At 40.1% G+C, this 19,271-nt stretch overlaps 1 protein-coding gene across 1 annotated transcript in view; it reads left to right on the top strand.

Annotated features, from left to right (window-relative positions):
- DNAI3 (dynein axonemal intermediate chain 3) overlaps positions 1-19,271 on the top strand; it is a 60,992-nt gene that overhangs the window by 24,490 nt on the left and 17,231 nt on the right. The window contains exons 9-15 of the mRNA XM_054980740.1: positions 4,464-4,654; positions 7,729-7,853; positions 7,952-8,041; positions 11,381-11,467; positions 12,759-12,887; positions 15,814-15,887; positions 17,228-17,375. Coding sequence (XP_054836715.1) covers positions 4,464-4,654; positions 7,729-7,853; positions 7,952-8,041; positions 11,381-11,467; positions 12,759-12,887; positions 15,814-15,887; positions 17,228-17,375 — 844 coding nt within the window. The remainder of the gene's footprint in view (positions 1-4,463; positions 4,655-7,728; positions 7,854-7,951; positions 8,042-11,380; positions 11,468-12,758; positions 12,888-15,813; positions 15,888-17,227; positions 17,376-19,271) is intronic.

Below are 19,271 nucleotides of genomic sequence, written 5' to 3'. Positions count from 1 at the left end.
ATTTTGAGACCTATATTATTCTGTCTCCTTGCCTTTATGTAGTTATAGATAGTAGAATGAGAGGATGGTCAAATATGAGTATGGCTGTGAGGTAAAAAAGGGATCTTTTATTCTAGATAAAACAAATGTTTTAAACAGAAATAGAGTTTAGTGCATATATGTAATGGTTTCAGAGTGCTTCGTACACATATTGGTTTCAAATAATTCGTAAGTGTGATGGTTGCAAGATAGATACAGATATTCCAACATTTATACAAGGATTCGGTTTCAAAGACTTATTTTTCCTTATTTTGCCACTTAAGCTGATTTCATCCACACACAGACTTTCCCCCTCTGCACTTCACTCACAGAATAACTCTCTCCTCTTACACACAAACACATTGAGTGACTGAATTGTTTCGCTCAGAACACTCTCAAAAAGCTTGCAGTTCACTCTCCCCACCCAAGGATACAGCTACCATCCATTCACCGATCCAGGCCCCTCTTCTTGCTTTAGAGGCCTGCACTTTTAAGCACAGCAAACATATATTCAAAAATGCACATTATTAGATGAAATAAAAAGCACAACAATATTCACATGGCAAACATTACAAGCCCCAGTACCTCTCTGTAGAATTAAATTAGTGTTTCTCTTGCATGATAAATAATAAAACTAGAACGCTGCATGATTATTTTGCAACGAATGATATGGACCTGGTGTGCATGACCGAGACCTGGGTAAGGGAGGGTGAAACAGTTGCCTTGAAAGAACTGATCCCCCCCCCCCGGGTTTTCGGTCCTCCATCAGTCCCAAATGGGTGGCCGGGGGGGGGGGCGATCCTTGTTCGAGAGTCTTTCTCCTTCAGACCGCTCCCTGCCCCAGAGATCTCTGGTATTGATTGTGTGGGCCTAGTGTGGGGTGCCGAGGAGAGTTTGGCTATCTGTGTGGTGTACCGGCCACATAGCGCACCAGCAGATATCCTGTTGCGCCTGTTGTAGGTGGTAGCGGACTGGGCCTTGGAGTATCCGAGACTGATAGTGTTGGGAGACTTCAACATCCACGCCGATGATGCCGCCTCTACTCAGGCTGCGGATCTGGTATCCTCCATGGCCGCACTGGGACTCTCCCAGATTGTTTCGACCCCACGCATCAAGCAGGCCACACACTGGATCTGATCTTTGGTGTGGGGATAAATGTGGATCTCTGGAAGCAGTTGAACTGGTTCCATGGTCAGACCACTTGGTTCTGAAGGCTCGCCTGGATATGCTGCCCCCACCCTGCAAGGGCGGTGAGCTTATTTATGCTCGCCCGTGGAGACTTATGGATCCAGCTGGTATCCAGAATGTTCTGCAGGATCTGATACTCCCTGGTGGTTCATTGGATGAGCTGGTGGAAGATTGGCAAGTCCGTCTTTCCGAAGCCATCAACAACCCCCCCCGTCACCCTCTTTGCCCCCACACCAGATTGGCTCCCTGGTATACAGAGGAGCTACAATGGATGAAGTGGGAGCTGAGATGGCTTGAGCAAGGGTGGCGGCGATCTCGCGACAAAGAAGCAAGATCATCTTATAGGACGTTTATGAAAGCCTATGAGATGGCGGTGAAGGCTGCAAAGAAAGATTTCTACGCAGCTTCCATTGCATCAGCTAGCTCACACCCAGCAAAATTGTTTAATGTGGTTTGGTCACTGGTCTCCCTATCAGGGGGAGACCGTCAAATTTTGAATTCAGATATTAGCTATGAGGCTTTTGGGAGCTTTTTTGCTGATAAAATCTTGTCTCTCTGCCATGACTTGCCGGCCACAATTGACACAGTACGTGAACTAGAGGCTCCTTGGCCATCTACTGGGATGATATTAGATCATTTCAACCCACTCTCTGGGGATGAGATTGAAAGGCCCCTGCAAGCAGTGAGACCTACCACATGTTCCTTGGATCCGTGCCCGTCATGGCTAGTGAAGGCTAGCATAGATGGGCTACGGACTACTCTGGAGGCCATTGTCAACATGTCCTTGAGCTCCGGGATTTGTCCCGAAGCCTTGAAGGAAGCCGTGGTTAGGCCTCTCTTGAAGAAGCCATCTTTGGACCCCACCGACCTGGTCAGTTACCGCCCAGTTTCAAACCTCCCGTTTCTGGGTAAGGTGATTGAGCGGGTGGTGGTGGAGCAGCTACAGGGTTTCCTGAATGATTCCTCATTCCTAGATCCCTTCCAGTCTGGCTTCCGCCCGGGACATGAGGTGGAGACGTTGCTGGTTGCCCTCACGGATGATCTCCGCACGCAGCTGGATCGTGGCGGATCAGTGCTGCTGATACTACTGGATTTGTCAGCAGCATTTGATACAGTCCTTGCTGATGTGGTGACGATGGACTGCCTTACAGTGGCTTGTCTCTTTTCTCCACGGTCAGGGACAGAAGGTGGCACTTGGGGAGAAATTGTCATCCCTCCACCCATTGGTGTGCAATGTCCCTCAGGGGGCAATACTCTCCCCATTACTGTTTAATGTTTATATACGCCCTCTCACCCAGCTGGTGCAGAGTTTTGGACTTGGGTGTCATCAATATGCTGATGACACCCAACTATATCTGATGATGGCTGGCTGGCCCAACTCTGCCCCAGATGTCTTGGAGCATGCCTTCAAAGCTGTGACTGGATGGTTGAAGCAGAATCGGTTGAAATTAAATCCCACAAAGACGGAGGTCCTGCATGTGGGTCTGGGGGGCACAGGCATGGGACTCCGGCTCCCCGCTCTTGATGGAGCACTACTTGCGCTGGTTTCAAGAGTTAGGAGCCTGGGGGTGATTCTGGATGCCTCCCTGACTATGGAGGCACAGGTCACAGCAGTTGCCCTGTCTTCATTTTTCTATCTAAGACAGGCCCAGCAGCTTGTCCCTTACCTATCAACCCATGACTTAACTGCAGTGATCCAAGCAACGGTCACCTCTAGATTAGATTACTGCAACTCGCTCTATGCAGGGCTTCCCCTGGTCCTGATCCGGAGGCTACAGCTGGTCCAAAATGCAGCCGCGCGAGTAATTGCAAGGGTCCCAATTAGGGAACATATAACACCTATACTACGCCAGCTGCACTGGTTACCAGTTGAGTACCGGGTCCAGTTCCAGGTTTTGGTGTTGACCTATAAAGCTTAATTGAAGAAGGCCAAAAGCTAGAGGATATACACAACTGAGAAAAAGCGAGAGTCCCCTGAATACAGTAGATCATCAATCAACTCCAAAAATTATGTTTTAAATTCAAAGTGCGCTAGGTACATACATTACATACAAGTTCATAACCATATATACAACAGTCTACAAATCCAAAGATGCATACATTCCATCAGTTCTGTTTACAGCTGTTTAATGCTGTTTGCACTTTACTGTTTACAAATGTTTAATGCTGTTTGCACTTTATTTCCCATGTGTTTACAGCTCATTACAGGCTGTGTTTACAGCTCATTACAGTTTGCTTTATTAAGGAGTAGTCGGTCTCAGCAATATAAACATTTGTAAACAGAATTGATGGAATGTGTGCATCTTTGGATTTGTAGACTGTTGTATATATGGTTATGAACTTGTATGTAATGTATGCACCTAGCACACTTTGAATTTAAAACATAATTTTTGGAATTGATTGATGGTCTACTGTATTCAGTTGACCTATAAAGACCTATGTGGACTGGGCCCAGCATATCTGCAGGACCGCCTCTCCCCATATGTACCCCAGAGGATGCTTCGTTCAACAAATAAACAATTGTTGGTGGTTCCTGGCCCAAGAGAGGCCTGCCTGGCCTCAACCAGAGCCAGGGCCTTTTTGGTCCTGGCACCGACCTGGTGGAACTCTCTGTCTGAGGAAACCAGGGCCTGGCGGGATTTATTATCTTTCCACCGGGCCTGTAAGACAGAGATGTTCTGCCAGGCATATGGTGGAGACTAGGTTGGGGCCCCACTGGCCACACTAAAGATCTGTCCACCACCCTACATATGAGCCAGGGCTTGAAAAGCAGTATTTTATCATCGCCATCTGAAGAGAAGCTGTATTGTATAAAGTTGTTTTAATGTTATTTGTATACTGTTTTATCTGTTTTTAACTGTATTTATGTAAATTGAAATATTGTACTCCGCCCTGAGCCCACCTGGCGGGGATGGCGGACTAAAAATCTAATATAATAAATAAATAAATAAAATAAAATGATTATTGCAAATAATCTTGCCACCAAAAAACAGAATAGCAGGAAGGCTTAACACATCATTTTGTTAACCTGCTTGATTTTTAGGCAGTGACAGGTGTCATATAAATAAGCATCCCTCTTAAATGTATACCTATAATTGGTGTTGAAGCCCTGTGGTGTATGTGTCAAACATGCCACGTACCACAGTAGTCAACGTGATAGTCCTTTTAAACTGAAAATTTACATACTTTCTAAATTAAGTGTATTTTACAATTTGAAAATTAGCCTCTAATTTTTTTCAAATTTTCCTATATGACAGAGTTGAAATAGCATTGCAACAAAATGAAATAATGGATGCCTTTTTTGATGACTGGAAAGCCCTTGCCGAAGATGAAGGGGCCTTTGCGGGCAAGTCTGATGTTTTTCTTAAGGAATACCAATCATTTACAGACCTACTTTATCTCAAGGACAGAACTGTTAGCTGCATTTGCTGGCACCCAACCATTTATGGTAAAGTTTATAGAATATTCAGTTCATGGTTAGAAACACTCTGAGGAAATTTGGAAGTCTTTGAAAGATTAAAATCTTTTCCTGTTTATTAGCCTTTGCCTGGAAAAAACTCAGTTTGACATTAAAGGGAAATGTGATGAACAAATATTTTGTAATATTCTGACAGGTTACACACTGTAAAATAGATGGCCTGTAGTTTATGTCATCCATTAGTAATAATAAGAAACAAAATGAAATACAAGTCCTGTGACTCTAGTCTCTTGTTGTTTCCATAATCTCTAAGGGGCAAACTACACTACATTGCAGCTGTGCCTCTTCTGTATTGCAAGGCACCCTCAGGAGAAGCTGATCTACTTCATAGAAGGGGTGGGAGGAAAGAGTGTGACTAATCGTTCTCCAGCATTTCACTTTCTGTCCAAAATTTCTCTACCCTTGCCACTATTTTTATCTCTACCATGATTTCAGACATATGTTTACCTTATAAACATAGACCTGGAAACACGCAGAGATAAATGGAGGTGTGTATAAATTGGCAGAAGGGAATTTCAGAAGGCAATTTATTAAATCCTTTTAAATCTTACCATTACCTTAAGGAAGTAAGGGCAGTGGCTGCTCCCTCTTATTCTCGCTGAAACCACATGAGATAGTTTCAGATAGGAAGCCATGTTGTTCTGCAGTACGGCAGCAGGATTTGAGTCCAATGGCACCTTGGAGACCAACAAGATTTTCAGGGTATAAGCTTTTGAGAGTCAAATGCTAACTTCTGCTCTAATTGAGCTGCACTGTACCTTTACATCCTGACTCCCTTCTTTGCTCCTGAGCCTGACTGGGATATAAAGGCTAAGGAATCTCTCCTCATTGTCTCTGAAAAAGGTAGCTTTGACTCTCAAAAGCTTATACCCTGAAAATCTTCTTGTTCTCTGAGGTGCCACTCGATTCAAATCACTGTGAAGTAGGTTATGGCGAGAGTGACCAGCCAAGATTATCAATGGAATTTTTCAATAGAGTGAAGATATGAACCTGGATTCCCCCAGTCCTAATCCAACATGCCACCCTTATCACACTGAAACTGGTAAGGGAAGAATTAAGCATCCCCTTCCTTCATCTGATTCCAAGTGCCTGATGGCACTTTGTACGGGAGAAGAAGCTATCTGAACTTTTTTACCTGTGTCTGCAAGATAGTGTATGACTACCATTAGAGAAAGGGAACAGCAGGTATAAAGCCATGATAATCTGTAGAATGACCACATTTTGAACAATGTGTACAGTCCTGGTCATCCAGTTTCCAAAAGGGTATTAAAATCCTTTAAATGCCACCCTATATCTGAAAAAGATAGATTCCTTACAATTAAAAGTTCAGTTCTGAGGTATGGGGCAAATTTTAAAAGTTTTCTGTCTTAATTCATCACCCTTCTCATCTGTAATTTATTATTCTCATTGTAGTCCAAAGTTCTTTTAGTATCTGGGGACGCTTTGGTTTAAATATATGGAATGGATTAAAATAGGAAGACTAATTACTATGATAGTTTCCAACAAAAGAGCCAGGAGTTAGACTGCCAGCATTTGGATATATTCAATTTCCTGAATAATTGGATGATGACAGAAAACAGTTTACAGAAACGTTAAAAAATTAGGTTGTATTGATATCAAAAACTCATTGTGAAAAATTGATCAGTGGGTTTGACCCAATACAAGGACTTTGAAAGGATCCCTGATCTTTCCAGCTCTCCCCTTCTACCAGCAGTCATTTCTGGCCCCAGGATTCCCAGGACCAATGTGGCCTAATAGCATCATGGGTCGGGAGGCTGTCAGTGGGTGGGCTGAAATCACCTATTTTGCATCTTTTGTGAATGGAAGTCCATGCATGCAAGAGGGAGAGGGAGCAATTTTGCCCTCTTACCCCTCCCAACTGCAGCCTCCTGGGCCAAGTGGCTATTACTCCACATGAATTTTAATGTAAAACTCTGACCTAAATTCTCTTTCTTAAACCAGGAGTCAGCTTTGTTAGTCTGTAGTCGCAAAATAGTAAAGAGTCCAGTAGCACCTTTAACAGCTACTGGACTCTTTACTCTTTATTAAAGTTTCTTAAAGATTCAGTATCAGAAGAAAAATACCAACTTTTATTTTATGATGATTGCAATGAGAACAATTCACTATCTAAAGACATACCTAAAGAATAGAACTTAGTTCATTAAAATTTGTGATCTTTCCAGGATTGATGAGTTTACTTGGTATATTTGGATCAGGGAGGGTTTGTAAGAAAAACAACCGTTTTGAAAAAGTTTGAAAATGGCTTAAAGATTTTTGGAGTTCTAGTACTAGAGTAGTAAAAGAAATAATTTTGCTGTATTATAGTAATTGATGCAACAATTTATTATTTTTGTAATAATTTTATACTCTAATAATTTTTAAAATTGTATTAACTTTTCTGTGTCTACTTCTCCAAGAAATTTATATACATTTTATAATAATGCACTATTATTAAACTAATTCTCTCATTTTTAAACTCCAAAAAATAATTATTGTAGAGCACAAAAAAGTAGAGAAAGAGCAACTGAAATGGTAAAGGGAATGGAGCACCTTTCCTGTGAGGAAAGGAAGTGCCATTATTTCAATGGGATTAGAATGGAGTTACTCTGCATAGGAAGGACAGTTACTTTTAGAGTAAGGCGAAAGGCAACTGATGAGGAACATGATAAAGTTTATAAAATTATAAGTAGTGCAGAAAGAGGTTTTTAAAAAGATTTTTTCCCGTGTCATAATACTCAGGGGAACCGAAAAAATCAGGGTACTTGCTATCATGGTACCAGATGAAACCAGTAAAATTGATTAGCAGTAGATTAAAAGGAAAGCCTGCTTCACAAAAATGCATTATTAATTTTTAGAATTTACTGCTGTAAGAAGCAATTATGATGACTGCTAATTTAGGATTTGCTCCTGTTCTTCAAAGCCCATTTGTAATTCTTGAAGAAATTTGTGACCGCCGAGTTCAGGCAGAATACAGACAATGGTTTTCAAAAGTAATGAGTTTCCAACTGCAGATAATAAATTAAGCTGTATTTGTTTTTCATCAGGGATCATTGCAGTGTCAGTAACTGAGAGACTTTCTTATGAGGACAGAATACAACAGTCTGGGAAATTACTCTTGTGGAAAGCACCAATTCTTTTTTGGAGTTTTGCAGACCCGATCCACCCTCAGGTATTAAGAGGGCTTTAATATATCTGAGTAAAACAATAAAGAAATCAGATACAACAGTGCTCAGAACTCTACTACCCTTTGATAATTATATTTTCTAGCTAATGTTGGAGTGCCCTGAAGACATCTATTCCTTTCAGTTCTCACCAAGTGACCCCAACATCATCGCAGGAGGCTGTATGAATGGACAGGTATTAGGATCTGCTTTCCGCCATTTTATAGACAGCGGGGTTGGCATTTATAAGATAGGCTACTCATAACTGACCTAGAGTATATATTGTTCCCCCTCCCTGCTGCTCTGTAGAAATCCTGAGGACAACATGAGTGAAAGCCTAGGAACGTATTTACAGAGGAACAGATTCTTCGATTGTACACTTGTAGCGTTTTTGTTTTAAACTACCTTGGACCTTTATTGCAGCTCCTCCTTACATTACCTTAAACTGTTACCTCAGGAGGGACCTGGTCACAACACACACTCCTTTTTTTCCTACACATACAGAGATTCAGGTGTTCTGTACTTTACCCAGGCTTTTTTTACCTAGTGAACACCTTCCCTTTGGGTTTTGAATCCCACAACTAACATCACTTGTGGTGTTTTGCCCCTTTTGTGTGACCTATATATTGCTGCATCCCAAAAGGTTTTTGCTGCCACCAAAGGCTTTTTGCCTTAGATCTCTTCAGTTTATCTTGTATTAAAGAAAGGATTATTTATAGATAATAGTATGACAGAATGGTCAGCGCATGGGGCTGGCTGTAAGATAGAAAAGTGTTTCTGTATTACAGATGAAACAGGCATTTTGCTTAACCAAAAGTAGAATTTATTTATAAGTACATATGTGTAATGGTTGCAGAGTATTGATAAGTGTTCTGGTTTCAAAAGAGATTCATCAGCATGGTGGTTTTAAAATAGTTATATACAAGTGGGGGACTTTCAAGGAATTCCAGGGGGCATCTCTGGTTCCACACTATGTCCTCTTTCCCTTCTCTGCCTCCCATAGCCTCTCTCCTTTTCCTGCTTCCTTTTCTCCTTCCCACCCACCTTTGTCTGTCCCTGTTTTCATTCCCCCCCCTTCCACACCAGGCAGTCTGTCCCCCAGTTGTATGAAGGAAGCAACTTAGCCCAGCAGAACCAGTGTCATTCACAGCATTGAGACACTAGATTCGGCCAGTGTGGAAACACTACAGAACAGAACCAAGGAGTACACAACCACAAGCATAAGGCATTCCCTTGCTTCAGTTTGCTTCTGCTGGGCTAAGTTACAAGAGTGCCCCTTGCTTCAGTTTGGTTTGGGTGGAATGGATGTGATTCTCTGATGTGGTCTTGGTCCCCTGTTTGGACCAACACCACATCAGAGAATCTGATGTGGTGTTGGTTATAGTTTGGTTCTACTGGGATTTCTCTGGGATGAGCTCAGCTTGCATTTGGGAGTGTGCCTTGGCCATGGCAGGCTTGCCCCAATTTGTTTCTGTGATGGGAGTCAGGTTTGACTTTTTTCCCATAGAAAACAATGGAGTGGCTGAGGGCACCTTGTTCAGGGGCTCATAAAACTGGTACCTGGGGTCCAATCTTCCTGAATTTTGGGGATCATTAGAGGACAGTCAGGAGTAGGTCCCTTGAAAATTTGGTGGAATTTGCAGGAACAATTCCACCCCTAGTGCCTCGGAGAGTTCCAAGATATTTTCCCCCATAGGGAATAATGGAGAATAGGTGGGGACACCTTCTTTGGGGGCCCATAAAACTGGCCCCTGGGGTACAAATTTCACGAAACATGGGGAATCTTTAGAGGACAGTGAGGAGTAGATTCCCTCTAAATTTGGTGAAGTTTGGTTGAAAAATAACCCCCCTCCAATCCACTGGATATCTCCCAGTGTGATTTTCCCATAGAAAACAAAGGCAGAGTTTTTCAGAAATACCTGAACTGAATTAGAGAATCAGTTTGGAATGCAGGGAATTCCAATTTTTTTTCTCAGATTCGGTAAAAAAAATATACAGATTTACCGAATTTTTACTGAATAGCCTACATTATTCCTTTAAGCTTAAAGTCCCATCCAGGTCACTGTTATGATTCCTAAATCATACCCTGGGAAAGAATCTGTAGCAGCAGTATCCCATCTGATTATGGAGCTAATTCGCATGAAACTAAACCCCAGCTCCTCTCTATTAGGATTGATGTATACTTCTTAGCTACAGCGTAATGGCATGGAATATTAAGGAGCTCTGGTAAGAGGTGAGAAACTCCATGCTACTTCAAAAAAAACTAAATAATTTTTAAAAACAGAATAAAATGGGCTGTAGCTCTCCAGCCTCTGTGTGCTTTACACACTAGACTTTTGCTCTGGGTTTCTAACAGTCTTGTTGCCCAACTCTCAGGGCTGAAGCCTGCAAGCATTATTGAACAGGTGGCATGAGGTATACTGGGGAAGATTCTGTCTGTTTTCCACCAGTTTAAACTGTAACAGTGAGGTTTATTCTTTGTAACAATGTCATTATTGTACAGAACTTACTGTCTGAAACATTTGATAAACATTATTAGAGTAGCCAAGGAAGCACCAATGTGACAGAACAGGTCAGATAATAATAATCTCCAACTCTTATTAAAGTACACAATCTTGCTAGTTTGCTAGGATAAAAATGAAGACACTTCAAGCCACAAAGCACCATTATCTTTACTCCACCTGAAGCTAAACAAGAGCCTGGCCTTGTTTTTTAAATTATTTATAGACATTTCATTTTTAGAACACTACTTAAGTAATGCCCACAAGGCTCTCTTTAGTCTCACCTTTGTTAATGAAGCAGTTATCATATCATATGCATAGTATAGTGTAGAAATTCTTTCATTGCTCAACATAGGTTCATGTACATTCTCTGCCTGAATGATCTGGGTTATGTCACTTAACTACAAGTTAAATGACTGATTTATGCATCACCACATTTAGTAAGATGCTAAAGAAGACTCAGAATCTAAACCTTGTTCATTACAATTCTTTCTTTTCCAGTTTGGATCAATACATGACAGTAAAAGAAAAACAAGGATAAGACCTCATCATAAATGCAGATGATGTTTTATAAAGTTTCATAAGCAAAAGAAATTGATTGTTACCCTTAATGAGATTACAATCTCAATTTTGATAGTGGGAAATAAAACATAAGGAGGAAGTAGTTCTGTGAACTGTATTGGTATAAGTTCATTTGTGGTCTATCAAAAACCTTCAAGCTGTCTGCCCATGGTGTTACACAACGTGAACTGTACTATCAATCTATTCTCAACCCCATTCAGTGATTTTATATCACATCATTATTTCAGTAATCTAGGATAAGCAGTACACCAGGAGCCTCAGTACATTGTGTGGGATTCATCAGTAATAGAAACAGCCATTTAAAAAAATGTTTTTGCTACTATAAAGCACTTTGCTTTCTGTAACCTCCCCCATTATTCATTCTGTATAGATGTATTTCATTCTTCTGTGATGCTACATACTAAAAAGAGTTATGAGAAAGATTTACCTCACAATTTGTTGTCTCCATCTAGGTTGTACTATGGGACATTTCACAGTATGAAGACAGGTTAAAGAATGCAAAGACAGGCGGAGGAGGCAAGAGAACTACAGTCAATATGGTTAGCTCTCTATTATAATCCATTTTGTGAAGAAGACTTTAGGCTCATTCACACAAGACATTCCTTCTACTCGTGGTTCAGTCATTCTAGAGTACATGCTTGTGTGGACAATCAAACATAAACAGGAAACCACAGATAAAGCTCCTGGCAAGTTCTATGTTTGTCACAGATGGAAAAATTGATTGCTTGGTTCATCCTTTTTGTCTGCCTGTGCATGCAGTTCCAAAGAACATTCAGGACTTGTCTTACATGTAAAACAAAAAAATTGATGCAGATAATTCAACCTTACATATCTAAAGTTTAACAGAGAAAGAGGTGCAAGATACTTTACAGAAGGTAACTTATCTACAGATAGATAATTCTACTGAAATCTCTGGTAGGATCTGCAGCACATATTCTATTAAAATAGGGAAATGCTTTTTATTAGGGATGCTCAAACAGCCACTGATTCAGCTCACAGAACATTTGCTGGCTGCAAACAGGGAGCAGCATTTTTGTTGATCAGCTGTTTGTGACCAGTTCAGACATGCTTCTTGGGTTACTTTTCATGTATTCAAAGGTACAGTACAACATAGTACTGTGCCATCAGCGGTGTTTCATGCATGCACTCTCTCACACAGCCCAGTGTCTCCTATTTTCTCCCTCTCCACAGACCTGATGTTGCTATATGCTGCTTGGCAGCTAGAGGTATAAATAAACAGTGAGCAAATCAGTCAGTCAGCCTGCAATTATAAACAATTTTTTTTAAGTTAAGTCCATGTTACAAAAGTTTATTTGTGCATGTCCATTTTCATACAGCCTTATGAGAGGCATAATTCCCCACTCTTGTCATTTAATTACCTGAGCCAACCAGCCATGACCACAGGTAAAATTCATCTCCACCACTGCACAGATGCAAAAGCAGATGAGGCAGATGTTGGACAGGGGGAAGAGACTGGAGTTCTGGCTTATGGTTGTTTGCAGCTGTATGGTATGTTCATCTGTTCAACATGTTCACTGCAAAGTTCACAACTTCTCTACTTTTTATTGACCTCCAAGAATCTGGGAGAGCTTGATAGGACAGGTTGTATCACTGAATTTCTGTTACTTTGTGCTGTGTGCTCCTAACAAAATTAATTATAATTCAAAAATGCAAATGGAAGGTGAATGTTCAGCAGACTTAATTGGCCTTCGTGACCTTCAGAAAAAGGGTATATATTTACAGGATAAAGTTAATATTTATGTACGTATGTATGCATGCATGTATATATACCAAGTTCCTGAAAACTAAAAAGTCCATGTTTAATTTTAGCCATCCTTCATGGTGGAGCAACAACTTGCTAAAGAGCCACACTTGGTGAGATACTGTGCAGTTTCTTCCATAGAGTACGGCCACAAATCAGTCATTACGGATATTCAGTGGCTGCCAGACAATTTCGAGGTATGCTTCGATTATTACCAAATAGGAGTCTTATGGCCTTTTAAGGACTAAAAAAAATATTCCAGCTCACTTCTTCAGATGCATTTAATGGAACCTCACCGTACAGATGGTATAAGAAAAAACTTACAATAGGGTCAGGGGCCATGAAAAGTAATTAAGTGAAATTCATGTCTAATTAAGAAAAAGATAGAGACTAGTCACTAGTTATGCTGAGCTCCACCTTGTAAGGGGTGGAAAGTCCCAGTTTTTTGCTAAGATTGTTAATATATATAAATTCTTTTTAGTTGTTATGGTTTAGAATGCATAGGGGGAGAATGTGCTACATGCACTCCTCCTGATTCACATTATTGCCATTTTGTCTGAAAGATGCTGAAAATACTTGTGTTGCCCTGTTCATACAAAATACCAATCACGCAAATTGAGACGATTGTGTGTACAACGTTCTCCCCAAATGCATAGTAAAACATAAGGATTAAAAAGGTCTACTGCGAGACAAAAATTCCGGTATTCAGAAACCAGTGGGAAAACAGTCTCCCAGGATATTTTATTGCTGCCCTGAAAGTCACTGTCACAAATGTAGCAAAGAGTACTGAGGTGCAAATGCTGGTAATGACCAATGACGTAATTGAAAGCACTTTTTCGGGCCAAAACAAAGAGATCTATTTTCCTAGATGCTTTAGAAATTATAAAGGACTCTTAAACTGGTAGATCCTTGAGGTAATTTTAAGAGAAAGACTGAACTAAATTAAAAGGTACAAGAAATGCATTCTTTGGAAATATAAGAATTCTTGAGTTAAAGGAGTATCAACAGAATAATGAGCACGACAGTCTCATTTGAAATAGAAGTCTATTCAGGGAGAGATAATCAATAAATAATTATATACTTGTGGAATGTTTATTTATTTATTTATAAAATTTGTGTGCTGCCTCTTCAGATCTCTTTTGATGCAGCTCACAACAATAAAATGAAACCAAATACAGTAAAAATAATAAAAGTCATTCCAATGATTCCATAAAGTCCTATAATAATTCCATAAATAAGGCAAACCAAGACAATAAAAACCAGACCAATAAAAACAACCCATTCAAGCAATCTAGGGCATAACAGTACATGAAATGTAGTCCTCAGGCTAGGAGGAGGCCATGAAACATCGACAAAGATGGAATTACTTTATAAAAACCTGGTAAAGAGAAATGTTTTGGCCTGCACCTAAACAACAGTAAAGTAGGCACCAGGCAAACCTCAAGGGAGAGGGAATTCCAAAGGTCAGGTGCTACCACCAAAAAAACCCTGATGAGTGGTCACCTGCCTTACCTGTGCACAGAGAGCAGGGCTTGTGAAGAGGCTGTTGATAGCTGGACAATATGGTAGGAGGCGCTCCTTCAAGTCCTCCAGCCCCATACTTTTTAGGGTCTTATAGGTAAAAACTTGCACTTCAAATTATGCCCAGTATCAGATAGGTAGCCACTGTAAACGTTTAGTCATTAAACATTTAGTTAGAAAATTGATTTATTTCTGTTAGAATGAAAAGTAGTATAAAGCTTGCACAATGTTCTAATTTTAGAAGAACGTGGACAATAAATTTGCCACTGTTGAGTGTCCAGTTAAATGGGATAGTCAGGTTTTGCTAGAGATGATTTTAAAATACATTAATATTTTGAAATATATCTATATATTAATCTATATATCTATATGATAACACATACAAAGGCTGCTTCCTCAGTATTTTCAGATATGCAGTCTTGTAGGTCTGCAGTTGACATCAGGATTTGAGTCCAGTGGCACCTTAGAGACCAGCAAGATTTTCAGGGTATAAGCTTTTGAGAGTCAAAGCTCTGATCAGATGTGAAGAAGGGAGCTTTGAGTCTCAAAAGCTTATACCCTTAAAATCTTGCTGGGTCTCTGTGATGCCACTGGACTCATATCCTGCTATTCCTCAATATTGGAGTTCATCTTACCTGTGCATCTCTATGGAAAAGCAATTTTGGACCCAGAAATGCTTTTATTTACCTTATCATTTCAATATTGATATTTCATACTCTATTAAGTTTGTCTAGGTTGAAAGTATCATAAATAAATATAAATAGAAGGAAAATGGGTGCAAAAATTCTTTGGTAATATTTTCTTTTTGTGCTATACCCACAAGCAATCTAGAGCGACGTTTACCAGGAGATTAATAATCAGGTATTGAGAAGCTAAAGAGTCTATTACTTCTCGGGTGCAAACCTTTATGCTGACTAGTGTAGCCAAAAGCCACAGTGACACGCCATTCTTCAACAACTTAGAGCCAAAACACACGTTAAGAAATACCTAGGTTCAGCACGTGTTCTCTTACCTCAAGGTTTGCTGGGATCTGTAGGCGTCCTGGAAGCTTAAAGTTTAGCATTTACAGAGCAGCAAAAAGGGGAAGGGAAATACAGGCGCCTGTATTTTAAGCTTTAAGCTTCCAGGACTTTAAGTTTCCAGGACGCCTACAGATCTTTAAGCTTCCAGGATGCCTACTTTAAGCTTCCAGGACGCCTACAGATCCCGGCAAACCTTGAGGTAAGAGAACACGTGCTGAACCTAGGTATTTCTTAACGTGTGTTTTGGCTCTTAGTTCAAAGGGAAGCTTCAGTGTGAAACTGGTGAACTGGGATTAGGAGGTTTCTTATTGGCTCCTTCACACCCAGGGTGAAAAAGGGTTTTGAATTTTTGTCTCGCTCTAGGAGTTAACTATGCTATAAAAATCTGATATTCCTCAGTCATCAGAAGTGTTAATTAGCTTAGTAGAATTTTACCTTTGTTTAAAATTTTTCCCTTTTCCCCATTGTTGGTATAGGCTTTGCCCCTGGCAGAGTCTTCCTGCCCTTGTAGATAATGCTCACTCATTCCTGCTCCTAGTGTTAAATGCCAGTTTTCTTGCTTTTTATTCCCTTTTCTTAGGTCAACAGGATGGGCACTGTGTTTGAGAACAGAGCTGGAATTTGTGTACAACTCATCACTTGCTCTACTGACTGGTATTGGTTTTTACAAAGTTTTATCTCACAAAAAGCTCCAAAAAACCTCTTCTTGGTTCTTCCACAAGCACACCTTTTAACTCCCAATTTCTTCCAATTGTTTCATGTAGATGACTATAGAGGATGATTGTCCTGACATTCTGAGCTACCAATTATTAAAAAAAATTACCTACAAGCTTCAGCTATGTGGAATCTTGCTCCACCTTAAATAATAACTGGGTTTTTTTTAAAAAAAAATTACTTCATTTATATCCCACCTTTCTCCCCAATGGGGACCCAGAGCAGCCTGTATCATTCTCCTCTCTTCCATCATTTATCCTCACAATAAACCTGTGAGGTGGGTTAGGCTGAGAGTATGTGACAGGCCCAAGGTCACCCAGCAAGCTTCCCTGTTAGAGCAGGGAACTGAGCCTGGATTGCCGGATCTTTGTCCATCATTCTAGCCACTATACCATCATTCTAGCCACTAAGGTTACAACAGTATTCTTTATCAGGGCACTGACTGTTAACCATATCCTCGGCCTGTTTGGAATTTAGAAGAAGGAAGATGGTTTCTTCTAAAAGCATTCAGAACAGTCACCAAAGACAAGAGGCTAAACAGACTAGTTTATTATCACCTTGCCTCAGTCTTTCACGTATGCAATTTGAGGTCTGCTCAGCTAGACTCATTTTGCCGTCACCCCTCTTCAGCTGATATTATTTCATACTGGGCCACCAATGAGGAAAAAATTCAGGTAATATCTTATGTGTGGTCTGTGTTTAGCTTGGTGCATTATAAATTGTTCACAAGAGTAAGTATTTTTTCCCTTACAGGAAATTGTGTGTGTGTGTGTGTGCGTGTGTGTGTGTGTGTGTGTTTGTTTGTGTGTGTGTTTGTTTGTTTGTTTGTTTGTTTGTTTGTTTGTTTGTTTGTTTGTTTGTTTGTTTGTTTGGGCCAGTTTGGCTAGGGGTCCTGATGGTGTTTTGCCTTCTTCTGGACATGGAGCAGTGGTCACTGGGAGTGTGTATGGGGAGGTAGTAGTGAATTTCCTGCACTGTGCTGGGGATTGGACTAGATGGCCCTAGAGGTACCTTCCACCCCTATGATTCTAAGGGGCACTATTCAATTGTTACATGGCCAATAACACTGTTAGAAACAAGTATTATCAATGGGTGCCCAGGCCTCTAATTGTGACACTTACTGAAAGAGTATGTGTTGTTATATTTTTCTATTCTGTATGCTCATCAGATATTCTATCTGCTCAGATACAGTAAAGCCAATCTCACTGAAGGGTATTTGGTTTGCTAGCTCAGCAGGCCTCATCCATTCTACCCTTGTATCATTGTTTGTTTCTTTGAAGTTCAGTATTCTTTTGGGATCTCCGATCTCAAAAACCAGGCCTCCAACCTTCAGAGGAGAAGAAGAAAGAGGAGAAGATAATTACATGTCCATCTGATGTGCCAACTACTTTCAAGCACTTAGATCTCTCCTGGAGACCTCACATTAAGGTACAATATTGCACAGAATTCTAGAGAACAGCCAAGATGTATTTATATTGATGTAACTAGACCATGACTTTTAGTTTTATTGTTAATCTCTCTGCTGTGCCTTTTTTCTTATTGAGGCAGTAGGATTATTCTTTGTTTTAAGAAAAAAATATTAAAAACTAGATTACATGGGTATAATCATCAAACTCCAAGGAACCAGATGCAGAGCTAAAAGTTGTGTACACAATCTCTTTCACCTAACAGATTATTGCAGCATATATTTTCATGTGAAAAGGCAAAAATTGTAAAGAAAAACACTATACTGTTTTTAGATAATGCCCACACATTAGCTTGACAGGGACTACGTAAGAGGGGCTTTCCTTTGTGTGTGACAAAGCAAGAGGAATGCTTGTTCTAATGCAACATATGCCATCTGCAGTTCTGTTGGTACTTACTAAAAACAACTGGATTTAAATAAATTTGCTGTTCAATTAATTGGGGAAGGGGAATTTTCCTGTCTATTAAAATATTTTTCTCAATTAATCAATCAGCTGGCTAAACATTACAGTCCAGCATAAAACATTTAATGCTAATATATAGAACACACAATATGTAACATTGCATAACAACACAGACCATACAATTCTGAATACATGGTACCTACAGAGAGCTTGTTGGTTGTACCATTTAGTATATCAGATCAAGAATGAGGTGACCTGAGTTCAAATCCCTAAGCTAGTGTGGAGCTCACAGGGAATCCTTAACTAAATCATCATGTCTTCACAGCTTAACCCACAAACTGGATGGACAATCATCTATTGCCACCCTGAGCTCCCATGGAGGAAGGGCAGGACAAATTTTTCAGTAATGAGAACATAAAAGTGTAAGTCATAGTCATAGAAAGTGCCAACTGGATTCACAGCAGTTATTGTAGACCAAACCATAACTGTTTTATGATTTAAAAAACATGTATACAAAATTCTTTCGGATCAGCATCTAAATATGGCCATTTCTCCCAGAATATGTATTCCATCGCAGATATCTTCATCTTTGTAGTTAAAAAAGTGTACAAAAATATTTAAACTCATTCTGAGAAGTCTAATATATGACATGCTGAATATAACATTCAGTTATAAGTTTTGTTTTGTTTTTTTAAACCCTTCTTGGATTTGTATACAAAACAAAATGTTCTTCATTAAGATGTAAAATAACATTGTATTAATTAAATGATTTAAACAAGTGCTTAACTTTCCCCTTGAAATTAGTGGGACTTGGCTAGCATGTAAGGATGCCAGGCAACTCTCAAGAGACGTCACTTCATGAGTAAAAATTCTTTATTGATAAGAAGCCAGTTTCATACACTTATGCCATCCTTGCTAGGACTGGTGGCTTCAGACAAGTATCAAGCAGATACAGGTTCCCCAAGGCTACTGCTAATTCCACCCCTGCACACACACACCTTTCTCCTAACAGTCCTCTAACTCTGCAGACAGGAAAACAGGCTGTGTGGTTCATGGACTTCTTAAGGTCAAGCAGGCTCCCAAGCTCAGGAGAGATTACAACAGGAACAAAAACCTCCTGTTCCCAGTTTCCCACCCCGGGTTCAAATAACAATAACAGAATCATCCCAACAGCATTAGCTTCAGCTGCAGAGGGGTATTGAATATGACAGGTGATCCTGAGCACCTGACTCAGCATAGTAAAAGATAAAGTTGTAAGCTACTTTGCAGAAAGACTGCAAGCCACTTGGGTCCCTATTGGGGAGAAAAGTGGAGTATAAATTTAATAATATCGGATCCTCCCAGAGAAGTTTGGGATTAAAATTTACCTTAAGAAATGGGTCATTATTTTAAAAATGCAGCTAGTAGTAACCAGATATCCAAGTATTGTGGAGATGATTTATTTAAACTTTTACTC

Source organism: Eublepharis macularius, chromosome 5 (assembly GCF_028583425.1).
Source record: "Eublepharis macularius isolate TG4126 chromosome 5, MPM_Emac_v1.0, whole genome shotgun sequence".
Classification (NCBI taxonomy): domain Eukaryota; kingdom Metazoa; phylum Chordata; class Lepidosauria; order Squamata; family Eublepharidae; genus Eublepharis; species Eublepharis macularius.
The sequence above is the reverse complement of the archived record's forward strand: the minus strand, read 5'-3'. Positions and strand labels throughout refer to the sequence as shown.